We start from the raw sequence: 19,776 nt of genomic DNA on the forward strand, positions 1-19,776 counted from the left end.
TGTCTTTTTAGTACATTTTGTTGACTCTAGAACAACAGCTCTCACTCTCTAAATAAATGATGAGCTACAACATAGCTTGATGTGCTCATATTTATATAAAGATATTGTTGCCCAAGCTATTGCCACAATCTTGGAAACAAACAAAAACTACTAAGAGCCTATTTGTGTCCGTTATTGTATATGATGAAAAATGTGTTCAAAACCACACCGTGTGATGGCCAAGAAGTCTGAAATGGAGCAGATGGTATATAGTTAGCTATAGGAAGTATGCCTAAGGCCACGAAACATCTGAAAAAATGAAGGGATATGGAATTAGTAACTGATTTGATCATTTTTAAGGGAGAAGATACTTACTATGAAATCGCCTGATGATCTGAATTTATTTATGGAGCATTACATATCCTCCCAAAGAACTCATTGAATTGTTCTAAAATATATTGGTTCACAGTGTGGAGGATGAACTCTGAAACAATCAGCTGAGCTATACGTTTTCTCTTGGGAGCAGTAGAGAGAAAACTGGGCTAGAAGTCAAGAGCCCAGTATTCCATGGGGTTTTCTTGCTTGTTTTTTGTTTTTTTAATAAAAACTTGTGAGAGAGAGACAGGGCGAACTCCAGTTGCTGGTTCACTCCTCAAATCCTCAAATGCCCACAGCAGCCAGAACTGGGCAGAGGCTGGGTCTGGAAGCTAGGAGCTGGGAACTCGATCCACGTCTCCCATGTAGGGGGCTGGAATCCAATCCCTTGCGCCAATACCGCACAATTCAGGGTCCACATTAGCAGGCAGCTGGAGTCAGGAGCCAGAGCCAGGCATCAAACCTAGGTCCTTTGACATGGGATATGGGTGTCTTAACCACCAGATCCAGTGCTGACCCCAGGATTCTATTCTGGACTAGCACATATGGGTTTTTCCCATTGAGTTTTCCACGTTCACTTTTTACACTTCCTGTTTGGAAAGAGGACCTGCAGTAGAAGGCCAGCTTCCATGTCCGTTGGTGACACACTCAATAAAAGCTCCTGGACCTGACTGCAAGGTTGGTATTTTTACTAAAGTGTTGATGGCAACAATTTTTTTTTTTTTGACAGGCAGAGTGGACAGTGAGAGAGAGAGAGAGAGAGAGAGAGACAGAAAGAAAGGTCTTCCTTTTGCCATTGGTTCACCCTCCAATGGCCGCCGCAACCAGCGCATCGCGATGATCCGAAGCCAGGAGCCAGGTGCTTTTCCTGGTCTCCCATGCGGGTGCAGGGCCCAAGGACTTGGGCCATCCTCCACTGCACTCCCTGGCCACAGCAGAGAGCTGGCCTGGAAGAGGAGCAACCGGGACAGAATCCGGCACCCCGACCGGGACTAGAACCCGGTGTGCCGGCACCGCAAGGCGGAGGATTAGCCTATTGAGCCACGGCGCCAGCTGGCGGCAACAATTGTGAGCAATCACCCCCCCACACACACACTACTTCCTGTGTGCCTGGCACGATACTAAGTGGTTTGCTGTTTCTCCCAAGAACCGCTTGAGGTCTTCTAATTCTCTGAGGAGAAAATTGAGGATAGACAGACTGATCGCTTGTTCCAGATCATTCTGCTAAGATTGGTGAGGATGCCAGATTAGAAAGAGCACACTGACTCCATTGCATGGACCCCTGAACACTATTTTCACATGTGATTTCAGGTAGGATTTCAAATTCTCACCGTTTTGAAATTCTCAGGTGACAGTGTAAAATGTGCTAAAGTACACACTTTTTTAAGATTTATTTTATTTATTTAAAAAGTAGAGTTACAGAGAGAGAGAGAGGCAAAAAGAGAGCTCTTCCATCCACTAGTTCACTCCCTAAATGGCTGCCACAGCCAGGGCTGGGCTAAGCCGTAACCAGGAGCGCAGATCTCCAACTGGGTCTCCCGTGTGGGTGGCAGGGGTCAAGTGCTTGGTTTGCTGAATCTGAAGTGGAGCACGCGGGACTGGAACCAGCGCTCAATGCACACTGCTGTTGCAGGTAGCCACTTAACCTGCTGTGCCACAGTGCTGGTCCCAAGGTACACACTCTTAATCAGTGTGGGAACACAAACTCCTGGTGTCTTTCAAGAAAGATGATTAAAATAATGGTCTTTGTCCTTAATAAGGTCATCTGATCAATCGATTGATAAGATCTGTCTTGAATTTAAAAAGTATTGAGACTTTTGACTTTAGCTATACATAGCCAATAGGAAATTTGCAGCTACAAAAAACTGAAGAGAGTGTTCTTTGCTCTGTTCCACTCTACCTAATCAAAGCCTATGATAAGATAGGATAGCTATTATTTGTAAATGTTGAAGTCTAGAGACTTGATGGGGGTAAACAAAATTGTACCACTTAGATCTTTCTGGATGTTATAGCCAGTTGTTTTTCCTCAGAGATAATTTAGTCTCTATCTCCCTATCAAATGGTATGTTTTAAAAAATATTTATTTATTTGAAAGACAGAGTTAGAGAGAGGCAGGCAAAGGCAGAGTGAGAGAGAGAGAGGGAGATCTTCCATCCACTGGTTTTACTCCCCAAATGGCTGCCACAGCTGGAGCTGGGCTGATCCAAAGCCAGAAGCCAGGAGCTTCCTCACAGCCTCCCACATGGGCGCAGGGGGCCCAAGGACATGGGCGATCCTCTGTTGCCTTCCCAGACACATTAGCAGGGAGCTGGATCAGAAGTGGGGCAGCTAGGACCAGAACCAGCTCCCATATGCTATGCCGGTGCCATTGTCAGTGGCTCAACCCGCTATGTCACAGCACCTGCCCCTGTAGGTTTTATACAAAAGAACAAATGACTGCTGCTTCAGTAATGGTCACCCACCCTCCTTCTCCACCAGGCAAATGAGGTGGCATCTGGTGCCCTGGATGCCTAGCAGGCTTACAGCTTGCACGGGCAGTGTCCCTAGCACAGAGCTGATGGACTTCCATTATCATGACCATCAAGTGGCTGAGGGGATGGATCTGACAAAGCAGTTCTACCTTGGATTTTTGCTTTAGGTAAGTTGGTCACACCAGGGTGTAAGTTACTACGGATCACTTTTCAAAGTTTTGTTTATTTATTTATTTAGAGAGACAGAGAAGGGAAGAGAGAGCTCCCGTCTGTTAGTTCTCTCCCCAAATGATGCAATGGCAGGGCTAGGGGGCTGAAGCCAAGAGCTGGGGACTCAATTCAGGTTTCCCACATGGGTGACAGGAACCCAGTGACTGGAGCCATCACTGCTGCCTCCCAGAATCTGCATTAGCAAGAAGCTGGAGTCAGGAATTGAACCCAGGTACTCTAATGTGGACACAAGTGTCTTAAACTCTTCATCAAACACCACCCCTATTTTTGTCTTAAAAGCAGTAGAAATTCCTTCAGATTATTACAGGAAAACTAACAGTTTTCAAAGGGTTCCTTTAAGGTAACTGGGGGCATATGAAGACTTCACACTTGGAGCATTCTGCCAGTTATACTCGCATAATTGCCTATGGCTGGAACCAGATGATCTGCTCAATTAGTCTGGTTCTTCCTACTCTCCACACTCCAACAGCTTCCCTGTCCCTGTTTCTGCAGCTCCTGAGTTGTCTGTGTCTCTTCCTCTGGTGGGAGAAGACACAGGGCACAGACTCCCTTGGGATCTCAGCCTCTAGACCCCTGGTAGCCTCCTAAAAGCCAAGAGCATCCTTTCATCTTCCCGGAGCAGCCCACCACCAGGTATCCCCGGGTCTGTGTCTGGAGCAACAGGTGCAGTAAACACAGGCTCACTTGGCTGCGTAGCAGCATCTGCACAGGAGCGCTTTGAAGCTCTGCAAACACAGGTCCACGTCATGGCTCGCTCATGAATCCTCTGTATTTTTGCACAGTGCCGAGCAGGTAACAGGTGCTCAGCATGCAATCTATTCACTGACAAGCACCATTTATAGCCGCTTACATCTAACATCATGGTCTTCCCAGTGAAGAGCTGCTCCTCAGACTCTGGGAGAGCTTCCTAGTGTGACTTCGATTCAGTGGAAAAAATAGATTTAACTTGATCAGTTCAGCCTTGATGTCTATGCTCTGTTTCTTCTCTCGGGCCCATCATGGACAAAATGGCGATGGTGTCAGGACCAGGAGGATAAGGAGGTCCTAAGAAAGATTCAGATTGGGTTTCCCGAGACAGCTTTGTGTCCCTTTCTGTAGTTCCCCTCTCCCTCCTCCCACCGGGGGTGGCTCTTTTGAAGGCTGGGATGACTTCAGTCCGTTATTTGCATGATCCCTGTTCGGAGAGTTCATGGACACAGTATGTCCTTACATGGGATAGTTTTCTGCTGGGCTCTTGTGAAGAAGTTTCTTCTTCCATTTGCAAATCAAAAAGCTGCCCCCCCACCCCCACCACCATCAAAGCATATTAGAAACAAGTGGGCCAAGGGCTGCCTTTGCTAACCTGGGAGTGAGTCCCAGCAAAGCTTTATTATGCACCCAACAATTGGAAGCCCACAGCGCCCTGTTACAAGCTCACATTGCAATCAACCTGTGCTGTCCTCCTGTCACCTCACTACGGTGCTCATCTCAAATTCATCGCCCACCCCCACCCCCAGCCCCAGGGACCTCCGAGAAGACCACGCATTCGTGGTGGGTGTATTTACCATTCTTCCGAGGAGTTCTTTCAGCCCCCAAGAAATTGGTAGAGATTAGGGTCACTCAAGACTAGGCAGAAAGTATACAATCAAAGAAAAACGTCCAGCAGTGTCTGAACACCGGCCAGGGCCAGTCACTGATGGAGTAAATGCCCTCATCCTGACGGGACAAGCAGGTTCAGGGTGGGACACCAAGAAGAGAGATTGTGAAACGCCAGGGGCACCCAGAGTCCCCCGGCACTCCAGACGCTGTAGGAAGCGCGGGGCTTGGCTCCTGCTGTCCTGGCGCCCCGAGGCTTGGAAATCGTCCGACGGGTGCGACCAGCGTTCATGGCCCCCTGAAGTCTTCTAAGTCCATACAGCTCTTGGGACAATGGCCGCAGCTTGCCAGAGGAAGGAATCCGAGGCGAGCCCCCGACGCCGCACCCCCGGGGACTGATAAGACGTCCTTCGTGCGGCCCGGGAGGCCGGCACCCAGGCGTGGCGCGGGCACCGCCAGACTCGCTGACTGCGGCCACTCCCGAGGGGCCGGGGGCGCGCCGGTTGGAAGGTGGGAGGCGGAGTCGCTCCGATTCTGGGAAGAGACCAAAGGAATGAGTAATTGGAAATTCTGTAACCGAGACCCTGATCCCGAACCCCTTAGCTCTTTCACCCCCAGCCCCCTGCCGAGAGGCGAGGGGACTGGAGACAGGGAGACGCGCTGGAGAGAGTCACGTATCGGAGAGGGAAGTGAAATAAAGAGGGCGGCACCCGGGGGGACCTGTGCGTCATTGAGAGACCGAGGAGCAGCGCAGGGCGCACAGGGCTGCAGAAGGAGAAGTGGGAATGAGAAGCCGGAGGGGGCGGCCGCGGAGCGCGGGTGGAGGCCCCGCCGAGTGCCCGAGCCTCTTGCCTTCTCGGGCGGCGTCCGGGCCGCCGGCAGCCTCGTGGCGCTCGTCCCGCTCCACCGCGCTCCGGGCTCGGGCAGGCGGGGCACACCCGCCCGCAGAGCACAGAATGTGGTCGCCGAACCGGCCCCGGCCCCGCGCGCCCTGGCACTGGGCGCTGGCGCTCCTGGTCCTGGGAGGTGCGGGACTGTGCCAGGCCGGCCCGCAGCCCGGGTACCCCGCGCGGCCCAGCGCCAGGAACAAGTAAGTGCGCGCCCCCTCTGCTCGCCCCAACCCCAAACGCCCTGGGCCCCCGCGTGCTCCTCCTCGAGCCGCCGCTGCGCTCCGGAGCTGCCCTTCTGAAGGTGACCAGCGGCATTCGTGGGGTCCGCCTTGTACTTTCCGGAGCGACTCCTCCGGGTGGCCGTGCGCTCCTCGGCTAGCGCGGGCCGTCCTGGGGCCAGAGCTGGGGCATGGGGCTCAGGGAGTGTCCGGCAGAGCAGGGCGATCGGAAAGCTACTCCCAGGAGTTCCAGGAGCCCGGGGACCGTGGGTGCTCGGCTCTCCCCTGCCTTTGGTTGGGTGAAGGTGCTTACTTGACAGAGGCTTCCCCGCGCACCTCCGGTGCCTGCTTTGCCTGCGTAGGGGGCGACCGGCTCCCTGACCCTTGCTGGGTCGGCAGCTGAACTCAGCTCGCCCCCTCTCCCGGCCTCATTGTTCTCTGGGTTTACACTGCGCCCTTCTCCCTGTCTCTCCCCAGGAACTGGTGCGCGTACATCGTGAACAAGAATGTGAGCTGCTCGGTACTGGAGGGAAGCGAGAGTTTTATTCAGGCGCAGTACAACTGTGCCTGGAACCAGATGCCTTGTCCGTCCGCGCTCGTGTAAGTGCTGGAGCCGAGGAGAGGGCGGGGCGCGCCGGGCCCGGACTGGGCCGTGGGGGTGGAGTGGGGTCGGCGCGCTGGGCTCCAGCCCTTCATAAATCTCTCCCAGATCTGGCAAGAGCCCAGCCACAGGGAAGTTTGAGTGCCGAGCCGGGTACCAGCCACGCTGGGCGGTTTGGGAAGCGTGGACTGCCCCGAGTGAGCGCTGAGGATGCGCAGGGCTTGGGCGTTTGCCATCACCCTGGGACAGGAGGGACAAATGAAACCCCCACCCCCGCTTCTCTTCTTTTCCCCCGTCCGATTTTATTACTAACATAAGACAGCTGTACCTAATTAGATCCATATTGCTCCTTCTGGGGCGCTCAGAGATTCCAAAATGTATACTGCTAAAAATCTTTAAATGTAGGATTAGCTGAGGGGTTTGGCTAGCCGGTGTCTACTGATATAAAACTGACTTCTCTCAGTCTTATAGATCACTAGAGTCCTCAGGACGAATTTGCTTACGGGTGGGGTTTTTACTCTAATTAGACTTGGGGATTCACTCAAAGCCTGTCAGGAGAGAATGGTCCTTAAAGACCAGGGGGAGGATCCAATCATCTCTTTTCCTTAGAAAGATTTCACCCTCTTAAACAAACAAAGAGGAAGCGATGCCGCAGAGTGCAGGTCCCCTGAATCCATGCCAGTTGTCATCAGGGGAGCCTTTGAGGTTCTGTGTCCGGCAGATATCAGAAGATGGGCGATGGCAGTGAATGGCTGCCGGGGAGCACATGTGATGGGTGAAATTGTTTTCCGGGAAGAATAAGTTGTTTGTCTTAGAGCACAGTTGTCATTACAGCAAAGAATAGTCGGTAGGCGGCTCTGCCTTTGGCAAAACTCAGGGACAGACTGAACTTTGTACTCCACAGGGCAGTGGATGAGCCTACGGACACGTGGGGTGGAGGTGGCCACTGGGTCCCACATGGTGGCTGGATCCCACAGGGACCTGCAAGCAGGGAAGGGACAGCTCCTGTTAGGCTACGAACAAAAAGTGAGGGGCGAGCCCTGCTTTCTAGTTCACAGAGGAAAAGGCTGAAATGGGCTGTCACACTGGCATGGATACATTGCAAACACAGCATAAATTGTCAGATACAGCACCTCGGGTGCCTGGTCAGCTATCAGAGACACTGGAACCAAGTAAGATTGTAGAGGTGGTGGTAGAGACATGAACTAACTTTGAATGCATTTGTTTAAAGATCAGCACTGAATGATTTGTTGCAAGATTTGATTCCTTTGCTAGAAGAAATGCCTTTTGTGGTTTGCTACAACCTTAATACTGTGACAACTCAGAGCTAAACAACATGTTTCATTTTGAAAGGTGATGCTTTTTGTTGGACAGATGGTTTGTTTTTAGTTTCACAAATTATTTTAGCTGCTTGGAAAACCAAATGAGGCTTTAATTATTGTGTTTGATCAAAACTCAGTGAAACTTGGTTGTCAGTGGGGAGTGAATAATCACCGGAGGATTGGTGGGGTAATGAAAGGCAGTTGGTGGGGCTTTGCCACCCACCGAGAAGGACAACAAAATTGCTATCAAAAATGACAGATGTTTCTGTTGTTTCATTAAACAAAACTAAAATAAGCAATCTGGGTCTTTTTCTTCCATCATAAGCATGTAAATAATTTAAGCGTATTTGTGCATCTTCTGTACTGCACTGTAAGTGTGGGCCCTGAAAAAATACAGCTGCTTTTGGCTGATGAACTTGAAAATCTTGAAATTAGCACTGGCTAATTGTCTTAACCTTTTTCACAGATTTTTTAGGGATAGGGAAAGAGTGGGTCACCTTATTTTTCAATGACTGTTTCCTGTGTTTTGAGGACCAGTGGATCAATGAAGACAAAGGGAGACACATTCTTTTTTTTTCTGAAAGAGGAGTGACTGTTTCTGGTAGAATTGCTCAGTTGTTTCTAATGAATCTAGAAGCCTCTTGATTGGCAAGTGTTGTTCACCCGGCCATCCCATGAGTTTTTCCTTAGAATCTGAGGCCTGCAGAAAGGAGGGTCCTTTAGACGCTCACCCAGCAGTGACTGAGGGGTGGTTTGGGACGGGGCTGGAAGCACATGCCTGGAGGTCGCCTGAGTTAGAACTTTGTGCAGCTGGGATGGCTGGGCTGCGCCATTGAGGCCTTGACGCTGGTGAGCAGAGCTGAGTTCTTAGGGGCAGTGGAGGGAAAGGAGGAAGAAGACTTGGGCAAGGAGAGAGAGCAGTGGCAGTGGAGGAGGAAACCCGGTCAGGAGACTCATTTTACCCATGAGGAAAGGGAGACTAGTCATTCCCCAAGGCAGGGCAGGAAGAGCCTGGGCTGCCTCCCCGCCCAGGGCTGTGGCCTTGCCTCTGCCCCCACAGCAGTGCTGGGTGCACTCGTTTAGGCTGTGCCTTCAGTAGAGTGCAGAGCGCTCAGTTCTTGAGAGCTTTACACCTTCTTTCGTGGAAGGCAAGTCCCCAAGGAAGTGTTGAGAACAGCTTGTGCGCATGTGTGTGCCTTACACTTCTTTTACAGGGGGTCGTTTTGCTATGGTGCAATGGACTGTGTCACTGTTCACACTGGCCTCTATGCTCTACAGGTGGTTTGCTTATTTTAACGAAACTCTGGCATGTTCAATTGGCAGTTGTGCTGGTTAAGACGCCCACAGCCCAGCTCAGAGTGGGTGGACTCTAGGAGTCCTGGCTACACTCCCTATTCCTGCTTCCTGTTAATGTGCACCCTGGGAAGTAGCAGAGAATGGCTCAAGTGGTTGGGCCCCTGCCACCTATGGCAGGCATTTGGGAAGTAAACCAGGCAATGGTTACTCCTCTGTCTCTATATATTTGTCTCTCTGGCTCTCAAATAATAACAATAAAGCAATTAAAATTAGGGGCTGACATTGTGGCACAGTTGGTTAAGCCACTGCCTGCCAGCATCCTATATGAGTGCCAATTTGTGTCCTGGCTGCTCCACTTTCAATACAGCTTCCTGCTAGTGCACCTGGGAAAGCAGAAGATGGCCCAAGTACTTGGGTCCTTGCACCCACGTGGGAGACCTAGATGAAGTTCCCTGGTCCTTGCAGCCATTTGGGGAGTGAATGTAGATGGAAGATCGATCTCTCTCTCTCTCTCTAACTCATCTTTCAAATAAATTTAAAAGTAACTTTTTTTAAAATAAATTAAGATTAGGGATTTCCTCTCTGTGTTTGCTTGTCTCTGTCTCTGCCCCTTTCCAGTGCCCGGGCACTGAAAATGAGGAGTGTTCTTGACCCTGGAGGTGCAGGATTGCTTCAACAAAAAATGATTTGTCTTCCCTGAGCTGAATCCTAAGAGTGGCCCCATGAGGTCTGGAGCAGCGGCAGCAGTGTGTGTCGCTCCCCCTCTTCGTGGAGGAACGACACAGGACCCTGCGCTGTTCTTTTGTCTGCTCGGCCCTCCCCGGGTTTGCTGCTGGTTCTTCCCGGGTTGGCTACTGTCCCTTCCACCTCCGTGGAAGGGCGGTTCCCCCTGGCCACTTTCCCCACTTCCGCAGGGGAGCGGCACACCGCCGGCCGGCTCTCTTGGGGGCTGCACAGGTGTTCCCCTTAGATGTTCCTGGTGCATGCCGTCTCTCTCCTCCTTTATAGTCCTCCTCCGCCAATCCCAACTCGGCTGCCCACACGCCGAGCACGCTGCTCTCCTCCAATCAGGAGCAAGTCCTACAGTTTATTGGCTGAACTGGAGGCAGCTGTGTAGAAGCTGTTTTCTTCTCTCCCAGCGCCATATTGTGGGAGAGCAGATGCATAGAATAAGTCTTAATTCCAGTAACTTAGTCTAGTCCGGGTTGCTCCCCACAAGTGTGGACTGAGTGGGCTGACGCCAGTAGGCAGGACCCGGAAGAGGCAGCTGCCCGTGGACGCCATGCACCTAACTTCAGAAGGCAGTTCTTACCCATTTAGTCCTGGTTCTCAAGGTGGTCTGGGGACTTTGTTCCCTCCCTTCTGAGATAATTGCTTTACTTTATATTTCCATATTAAAACCAAATGCGCACAATTTCATTGAACTAAGGAATCTTTCTGATTAATCATTAAAGCCACCGTCAGTGTGGCCGGTTAGCTGGAGTCCCGGCCACCCACCGAGCTTCAGGATAGTCCCAGCTCTGAAGCTGCAGTCCCCACCCCTGAGCGGGGGAGGAGCCGTCTTGGTTGGGGGCTGGCTTAGGGGACAGATTGCTTTGGGATTCTTCCCGTGGGGGATTGGCAGGCTGAGGGGCTGGGAGTTGAGGCTGCTTGGGTGCCAATTCCTCGCTGGACTGCATCATTGGATTGTAATGAGCCCCTGCGCTATCTCCCTTCTATCCCAAGGAGACTTCAGAAAGTTGGTGGGAAAATGGGACTAAAAGATAAGTTTATTTTGGTGCCAAATTTTTTTTTGAAATCCAAACATTCTGTTTTCCCAGCATGCATTTGTGATGAGCTGTTTGATTAGCCCCCCACCCCCACCCTGCCTCGTAGGCATGGACTTCAAAATGTGTTTGCACCAAAAGGAAGTTATCTTTTAATCCCATTGTCCACAGCCTTGTTGAAGTTCTCTCCTAGCAACCCCCTGGGGTCATTCTGCCCATTCTGCAGGAGGGCAAGTCATCAGGGAGTAGCCAAGCCTGCATCTATGTCCAGGTCTGGTATGTTCATGCCTTAGGCGCTTCCCACTCCACGACCACAGAGGTCTTACCCTGGGGCAAGTGCAGTGGGGGTGGGGATGGTGGGAATGGTGTGTGTGTGGCCTACCACAGCCTGTGCTGTGATGCCACCTCTCTGGTGGGGTGCTAAGGGCCCAGTGTTTGACAGCTCCTGGTGGCGTGTCCCGCTGGTGGAAAGCAGCTCGCGCGCGCGCTCTCTCTCTCTCTCTCTCTGACCACGCATTGCTTTGTAATGCCCCATTCTCGCTTCCTGGCAGTGACTGCCTTGCCCCGTAACCCCCTGGCTGGCCTGGCAGGTGTCTTGGCTGCAATGTTGGCAGGGATGCCCATCCAGGAACCCCAGGGCACAGGCAGGATGGTTCCCTCTGGATTCGCTCTGCCTCCCAGCTCGGGAACAGGAGTGTTCTACTTCCTGAAACCACAAATGGACTGGGATTTATCAGCATCTCTCCTAGCCCGCCCACCCCTCTTGGCATGTGTTGTAGCTCCGTGGGATTTTGCTTATAAAGTCTTTTTTAAAAAAGCATCTCATGAGGTGGGGAGGGCCCTGGGTGGGGCAGCACACCCAGCCTGTGCCACTGGCCTAATGCAGACCAAGAATTTGCAGCAGGTGTTAGCTTGAGTGTGGAGTTCCAGAACCCTCCAATCCTGAAATTCCCAGGGAGCAGATGGTCATTCTGTTTGCAGAAGAACTGTCTATGAGGGAGAAACCTCAGCCTGGAAAAGTAGCTTTAAAACAAAAAATATAACTTTTTTTTTAAAAAAGATTTTATTTATTTATTTGAGAAGTAGAGTTACAGATAGGGAGAGACAGAGAGGTCTTCCATGTGCTGGTTCACTTCCCAAATGGCTGCAATGGCTGGAGCTGAGCTGTTCCAAAGCCAGGAGTCAGGAGCTTCTTCTGGGTCTCCCACGTAGGTGCAGGGGTCCAAGCACTTGGGCCATCTTCCACTGCTTTCCCAGGCCACTGAAGAGAGCTGGATTGGAAGTGGAGCAGCCAGGACTAGAACTGGTGCCCATATAGGATGCTGGCATTGCAGGCAGAAGCTTAGCCCACCAAGCTCACTACCCACAGCCCTGGCCCCAATATAGAATTCAAGGCTTACGTGTTTTGTAGCCACTGCTATGCTTTCTACATCTGCAGGAACAAAAGTCCATCCAATTCAAACTGTGCCTTTTGGGGGAAATTTTTCTTTCAGCTTTTAAAAAAATATGTATTTATTTGAGAGAGACAGACTGAGCTCCCAAACTCCAGTTTACTCCTCCAAATGCCCACAACAACCACAACTAAATCCAGGGGCAGGGAACACAGTCCAGGTCTCCCAGGTGGGTAGCAGGGACCCTACTACTTGAACCATCAGCTGCTGCCTCCCAGGGTCTGCATTAGCAGGAAGTTGGAATGGAGTAGGACTGGGGCCAGGCACTTTGTCGATATGAGATGTGGGTGTCTTTTTTTTTTAAAGATTGATTGATTTATTTGAAAGAGTGACAGAGAGAGATTTCTTCCAACCCCTGGTTCACTCCCCAAATGGCCACAGGTCTCCCACGTGGCTGCCCTCTGAGGCACATTAGCAGGAAACTGGATTGGAAGTGGAGCAACTGGGACTCGAACTGGCACTCTGATATGGAATATATGGGGTCCCAGTGCCCCGGGCTTACCCTGCTGCATCACAAGCCTACCCTTGGGTGTGGGTATTTCAACTGCTCCACCAAACACCTGCTCCTCTTTCAGATTTTAAACAAAAAATTTGTAGTCAATTGGCTGTTTGCATCAAAGGCAACCTGAATCAACTGAGGGAGCCTGAGCCCCTGGCAGAATACACCTGCAAGGAAGGGCTTGAATCACAGGTGCCCAAACCCCAGGGCTGCAGACGCGCTGTTAATTCCTTTGGTTTTTTATCTGGATCAGCTTTTGGGTCCTTCTACCTTCCTTCCAAGGTCCTTTTCTGGCTCCTGTCCTCTCCCGGGTTCTCAGTGAGTAAGATGTCGGGGAAATGTGAGCCCTAGAGCAATTCTAGAACATTTGCCCCCTCACTGTTTCATTGTCAGCACGAGCTCAGCAGGAGGTCAGGGAGGGCAGAGACTGAGATTTTGGGAAAGAAACTTTATGCTGTGGGTGAGATTTTCATTAATGTTTGTTTTCCTCTCTTGAAAGAGCGAGTGAGATCAGCCGTTCTCTGGTTTACTTCCTAAATGCCTATCACAGCCAGGGCTGGGCCAGGCCAAAACCAGGAGCTGGGAACTCCATCTGGGTCTCCCACTTGGGTGTCAGGGACTTGAACAATCACTTGCTGCCGCCCGTGTGCCCATTAGCAGGAAGTGGGATCAGAAGCAAGCACCGGTACTCAAACTGGCACTCCGACGTGGGATGCTGGCATCCCAAGTGGCAGCCTAACTCACCGCACCACACGCGCCCCATGAGTGACATTTTATCTTCTTAGAGAAAAATTAATAGGACTCCAAACGGGGTTATAGCCTTAAGAAAAACAGTTTGCTTCTTGTTAAACTGAGTTCTCCCCTTTCATTGGTCTTCCTCATTGATCTGGCCCACCCACATTAGCGCATGGTACGTGAGGTTATATTAGCAGGTGGCCAGAAAAAGGCAGGTGGGCTGGGCAGGGTGTGGAGCAGCTCCCTGGGAGCTGGGTGGGGCAGCCGGCGTGTTCTGGAAGAACAGTTAGAAGACTTGGCTCCTGGCCTGAGCTCTCGCCCATCAGACAGCATGAATCAGGCAAGTCACTGAGCATCCTGAAGGTGCATTTTCCTCCTGTCTGCATGACAGGGCTGGGGGGCAGAGGGGGTCCACGGGTAAACCCCCAATAGCACCAGGAAAAGCCGCTCCTGGCCAAATGCCATTTCCATGTTAGCTGGCGTGTCTGCGGTGCCCTCCTCCGAGGTGGTCTTCTCCCTGCAGGTTTTGGGTTTGAAGGTAATGCTGAAACATATCAGAGGGAGACAGGTGCCCCACAGCATGACCTAAGCACATTCGGTGATCTAAGATAAGCACTAGGAAAATGACAGGCCTAAAATCGGCTTTGAAAAATCAATTTTCCCGCGTGGCTTTGGAAGTGGGGCCGGCCCGTGACTTCTTTGGGAGTGCATGCAAGCACTTGAGGTCGATTGACAGCAAATGCTCCGGTTGCCTGTTGGTACTTATTGTGGCTTCTGCAGGTGTTTCAGGGTCTGTGGCAGATCAATATGGCCCAGTTAGTTGGTTGTTAACTAGAGGTGGTTAACTGGTGTTGATCCCCAGTTGATCTTTCAGCCAGCCGCTAACACATTGCTTTCTTTTTTATTTTTTAAATTTATCTTATTTATTTCTAATTTACTTGAAAGAGTTATAGAGAGAGGTAGAGACACAGAGAGAGGTCTTCCATCTGCTGGTTCACTCCCCAAATGGCCCCAATGGCTGGAGCTGAGCTGACCTGAAGCCAGGAGCCAGGAGCTCCTTCCAGGTCTCCCGCATGAGTGCAGGAGCCCACTGACTTGGGCCATCTTCCACTGCTCTACCAGGCCATAGCAGAGAGCTGGATCGGAAGCGGAGCAGCCAAGACTTGAACTTATGTGCTGTTATGGAGTGCCAGTGTTGTAGACAGTGGCCGCAATGCTAGACCCAATTCCTTACTTTTAGAGAGGAACAAAGCCCTCTTCCTCGTGTGGATAGTGTCAAGATGCTTCTTCTGCTTGCTGAGAGTAACTCGCTAGGCACTGCCCACAGCTGTTACACAATGTTTTGCAGGCTGGTTTTTAAAACCTAAAACTACACCAGCGTTTGGTGTTCAGATTCTTTCCAATCTGTCACACAAGTGTTCTGATTTATTGGTGGTCTCATGACTTTTTACTAGGCAGAATTAACTGCTTCCGTCCTCGATGGAGCAGTTTTCTGGGCTTAAGTAACAATGAACTTCTTGCCAAGCGATGGAGCTGCACACGGCTTCTGACAGAGAGCGGCCTTCCGGGGAGCGTCCCAGGAGGAACGCTGCGATTTTCAGTGTGGCAGCTGTCCCATGGAAGGCAGAGTAATGAAATGATTAAAGTCCCCACTAACTTTTCTTCCTGTTTTAAAGTGGAGATGGGTGTTGAAAAAAAAAAGGTTGGGAGGGTTCAAATGAACTGAATTTCGAAAATGCTGTAGAAGGCAAACTTTGCAGGGTGTGTCATGTAGAAGGCCCCAGAAAGACCCAGCTGCTCATTTTTTTTTTCCCATTTAGAAAATATTAGAAGATGAGGGAATACGCCTAAAAATTATTCTTTGCAGCATCAGCCTTCCAAAACCATGCATTTGATGACAAGAAATTTGATGAACAGAAAACACGCAGGTGGAGCTCTCTCGGGCTGATCTCGCTGAGGAATGAGCATTTGTTGAGACCTCTCAACGCTGCCCATCCCTCTAGCGTTCGTGGCGGTGCACACTGTGCCTTGGGTGGCAATCGGCTTCTCTTTTCTGGGGGTTTGCTCAGAGTCCACTGTAAAGCAAGGTACTAGATAGTTCCTTCTGGCTGGAAGCCCTTCCTTCCATCTGCTCCACAGGGCTGTTGTCAGAGAATGAGATAAGGGCATAAAAATGTCTTCCCAGCCATAGTGGGGAAAGTGCCACTTGTTTTTCTGCTAACTGAAGCTTTTCCACGGATCTTGAAAACAGAGGAGGACGAGAGCTGTGACAGGGGTTGCGACAGAGCTCAGGGCGGGGGTGAGTTTTGCAATCCAGGCCTTACTGGGGAGAGCTCTTCTCCAGGAAGGCATTTCTCCGGCTGCTGTCAGCCCTCACCCTTGCTCTCACAGGCTGCTGGGATGCAGGGTGCAGGGCAGGAGGCATCAGCAAGTCTTGGCCAGCATTCGGAACTTTCCAGGATCTCAAATCCAGCTGCAGAGCTGATGGTGTTCAGGGCTGGCTTGTGCATCAGGTGTGTCTGACCTCTGGGGTCCTGCAGAGGCCTCTCAGGACCAAGCCACAAGGTCACGGCCCCGCAAAGCAGTGACCAGCGATGCACGCCTTTCCCATCACAACAGATGACATCATCACCTGGCCCCTCTCGAGCTGTTTGGGAGTCGCCCTGTTGCATCGCTGCAGAAAGCAGCAGGCAAGAAAAAAGCACACTCCTTCCCAGCAGCCTCGAGGGAGAGCCCGGCCTTGTCTGTACCTTGCTTCCAGAACCAGGTAGCAACGCACCTTCCACGCACCCTGGTCAGAATCAGGCCCGGAAAATGAGTAATCCTAGGAACCAGTTGCTTTTTGTTGTATTTATTAAATGCCAATATGTCTTTGGCATGTTGTGTTATTTTTCACAAAGTGGCAATTTGAAGGCAGTTATTAAAAACTCCTGTGATGACTATCTTTCTTCATCAATGATTCCATATTTTTTAAACATTTTTTCTTTAATTTTATCTGAGAGGTAGAGTTATATATAGAGAGAGGTCTTCCATCTGCCGGTTCACTCCCCAAATGGCTGCAATGGCTGGAGCTGAGCCAATCCAAAGCCAGGAGCTTCTTCTGGGTTGCCCATGCAGGTGCAGGGGGCCAAGGACTTGGACCATCTTCCACTGCTTTCCCAGGCCATAGCAGAGAGCTGGATCAGAAGAGGAGCAGCCGGGATTAGAACCAGCACCCTGCCAGCGCCGCAGGTGGAGGATTAACCTGTACCACAGTGCTGGCCCCTTTTTAAACATTTTTAAATGTTATTTATTTTAAAGACAGAGACAGAGATCATCCATCTGCTGGTTCACTGCCCAGCTGCTCACAATAGCCAGAGCTGGGCCAGGCCAAAGCCAAGACCCAGGAACTCCATCTGGGTCTCCCATGTAGGTGTCAGGGACCCAGCTACTTGAGCCATCACCACAACTGGCTGCCTTCTGGGAGCATTAGCAGGAAGCTGGAATTGGGAGTGGAGCCAGAATTTGAACCCAGCACTCCAAGATGCATACTTTCACAGCTTTAAAAATACAAAAATAGAGACCTGTATTGTTGCACCAACGTAGGTTAAGCCACTGCTTGCAATGCCAGCACCCCATATTGGAGCACTGGTTTGAGTCCTGGCTGCTATATTTTCAAACCAGCTTCCTTAGTATGCCTAAGAAGGCAGTGGCAGATGGCCCAAGTGCTTGAGTCCTTGCCACCCATGTAAGAGACCAGGAGGAAGCTTCTGGTTCCTGCTTGACCCTGGCGCAGCCCTGGCTGTTGCAGCCATTTGGGGAGTAAACCAGCAGATGGAAGATCTCTCGGTCTGCTTCTTCTCTCTCCTCTCTCTGTCACTCTGCCATCCTAAATAAATCTTTTCTAAAAAAGTACAAAAATACATAGTAGGCTCAAGTTTCCAACAGACCAGAATAAAAAGTTATTATATCTAAAGAATAATATGATACATTAAACAAAAACCGTCTTGTTAAATCTCATTTGAAACTCTGGAAAGACTGAGTGATTCTGATTTTGGTTCTACTTAATTGAGATATATTGAACCATCACAGCTCTCTAGCACTTTGCTTTCACAGATCTGGAGATTTTAAAACATCCAAAACACAGAAGTATGTTTTTTTTTCTTAAGGGTTAAATTGACTTTATTTTCTATTCTATTGTTTTTTAAAGATTTATTTATTTATTTGAAAGGTAGAGGCAGATAAAGAGGGAAACAGAGGTCTTCATCTGCTTCTTCATCTCCCCAAATGCCCGCAACCACTGGAGTTGGGCTGATTTGAAGCCAGGAGCCAGGAACTTCCTCAGGGTCTCCCATATGGGTGCAGGGGCCCAAGGACTTGGGCCATCTTCTACTGCTTTCCCAGGCCACAGCAGAGAGCTGGATCAGAAGAGGAGCAGCTGGGACTCGAACTAGCACCCATATGGGATGCCGACACTGCAGGTGGCAGCTTTACCTGCTGTGCCACAGCGCTGGCCCCTATTTTCTATTCTAGAATCAGGTGATACTTTATTCCCTAAAATAGAATCAATGTTCCCAGTTTTTCTTGTAAGCAACTTTACTGAGGTATCATTTACATAAGCAAGTTGCCCATCTTTGAAGTTTTAAGTGTAAGGCTTCAAACAGGTGCCGGTACCTGTAAGGCTGACTTCACAGTCAGGAACTTGTCCGTTGCACCCAAGGGTCTCCTCTTGCTCCTTTATCATCCGTTCCTCTGATCATTGCCCAAACTCTTCCCCCAGGAACTGCTCTTCTGCCTTCTGTCACTATAGATTCGTTTGCCTTTTCTAGAACTTTGTGTAATTGGAGCCATGCCCATGTACTTGGTTTCACCTGGCTTTTTTGAGTGTAATTATTTTGAGATCATCTCTGCTGTGCTGTGTATCAGTTGTTGTCTGCCTATTGTTGATGGCCTGTGTTCCTTTGCATGTGTGCACCACCATTTGTGCATGGTTGTTTTGTGTGTGAAGACATGGTAAAATACAGAGGATGGGAAATCATTTATATAAGTAGTAAAGTTAATGCTTGGATTTTTCTGAAGACCAACTGAGATGGTAAATACGTATCAGATGTTGAGCACTAGAAAAAAAAACATAATGGAATGAAAAATCACCACACATATTGGGGCAGCATCTTCAGATGCTGCTTGGGATACCCAGCCCTCCAATTCCAGCTTCCTACTAATACAGCTTTGGGAGGCCCTGGTGACTGCTCAGACACTAGGGCCCCTGCCACTCACATGGGAGAGCTGGATCGAATTCTGGGCTCCTGGCTTTTGCCTGGTCCAGTCTTGGCTGTTGTAAGCATTTGGAGAGTGAATCAGTGGATAGAAGATCCATGTGTCTGCCTTTCAAACAAAAATGAAAATTAAGAAAAAACTGGGGCTGGTGTTGTGGCAGTGCCAGCATCCCATATGGGCACCAGTTTGAGTCCCGGCTGCTCCACTTTTGATCCAACTATCTCCTCTGGCCTAGGAAAGCAGTAGAAGATGGCTCAAGTCCTTGGGTCCCTACACCTGCATGGGAGACCCGGAGAAGGCTCCTGGCTCCTGGCTTTGGATCGGCATATCTCTGGCCGTTGCGGCCAAATGGGAAGTAAACCAGCGGGTGGAAAATCTCTCTCTCTCTGCCTCTCTCTCTCTGCTTCTCTCTCTCTGCTTCTCTCTCTCTGCCTCTCTCTCTCTGCCTCTCTCTGCCTCTCTCTTTCTCTCTCTCTCTCTCTCTGCCTCTGTGTAACCCTGACTTTCAAAATAAATCTTTAAAAAAATAAATGAAATTAACAAAAAAGAAAGCCACATCACATCCAGAGGCCTGGAAAATGTTGGATTCAGGTTGCATAATAGAATAAGGCATTTTGACGTGGCAGAAAACTCAACAGAATTGAGAGAAGACTTATTTGAAGACTATTAGTTAGTCTCATTAAACAGATATTTTTGTGCAAGGTCTACAACTGGCCCAGGACAAGGCCCCTTGGCAGGGTTGTCATGGACCCTTCTCTTGCTCTCCAGAAGTTCACATCCAGTAGGTGAAATGAGAAAAATAATTACAAAATGTGGGACTGAGAATTGCAGTAAGAGAAACACAAAGTGCTCAGGATGTCTGGAGGTGGAGGAAATTGTTTCCAGCTAGGGGGAATCTGAGAACTTGTTTGTGAGTGGTAACCTCTTGGAAGGGCTTTGAAGGAAGGTTCTAGTTGAATATATTCAGATGGGAGAGAAGGCCAAGGCCACATAAGCCAGAAAACAACATGAGCGAGGGCCTAGAGGGATGAGAGTGCAGGGGTCCTGCTCTCGAGGTTGACCATAGTCTATGGCAGGCGCAGTGAGAGAAGTGCTGGGTTAGAATGCATGT

The 19,776-nt window shown here is 50.1% G+C and overlaps 1 protein-coding gene and 2 long non-coding RNA genes across 5 annotated transcripts in view; 1 reads left to right on the forward strand and 2 right to left on the reverse strand.

Moving 5' to 3' along the window:
• Positions 1 to 2,847: 2,847 nt before the first annotated feature.
• On the reverse strand, positions 2,848 to 6,209 carry LOC149123785 (uncharacterized). The gene is made up of 2 exons (XR_016214628.1): positions 6,053 to 6,209; positions 2,848 to 5,165 (listed from the first exon to the last, which is right to left on the reverse strand). It is a non-coding gene; the product is annotated as an uncharacterized LOC149123785 (long non-coding RNA).
• Positions 4,575 to 19,776, forward strand: part of EMILIN2 (elastin microfibril interfacer 2) — a 64,773-nt gene continuing 49,571 nt past the window's right edge. The window contains exons 1-2 of one of the 3 annotated variants that reach the window (XM_089305873.1): positions 4,575 to 5,141; positions 6,217 to 6,339. In XM_089305873.1, coding sequence (XP_089161999.1) covers positions 6,317 to 6,339 — 23 coding nt within the window. In that variant the 5' untranslated portion in view covers positions 4,575 to 5,141; positions 6,217 to 6,316. Of the gene's footprint in view, positions 5,142 to 5,217; positions 5,722 to 6,216; positions 6,340 to 13,596; positions 13,750 to 19,776 lie in introns of those variants that run through there. The other 2 variants (XM_002713587.6, XM_089305874.1) reach the window with 2 other exon arrangements.
• On the reverse strand, positions 10,552 to 12,927 carry LOC149123786 (uncharacterized). Its single transcript, XR_016214629.1, has 3 exons — positions 12,678 to 12,927; positions 12,125 to 12,217; positions 10,552 to 11,995 (listed from the first exon to the last, which is right to left on the reverse strand). It is a non-coding gene; the product is annotated as an uncharacterized LOC149123786 (long non-coding RNA).

Source organism: Oryctolagus cuniculus, chromosome 10, assembly GCF_051225735.1.
Source record: "Oryctolagus cuniculus isolate XC-2025 breed Fujian yellow rabbit chromosome 10, ASM5122573v1, whole genome shotgun sequence".
Classification (NCBI taxonomy): Eukaryota; Metazoa; Chordata; class Mammalia; order Lagomorpha; family Leporidae; genus Oryctolagus; species Oryctolagus cuniculus.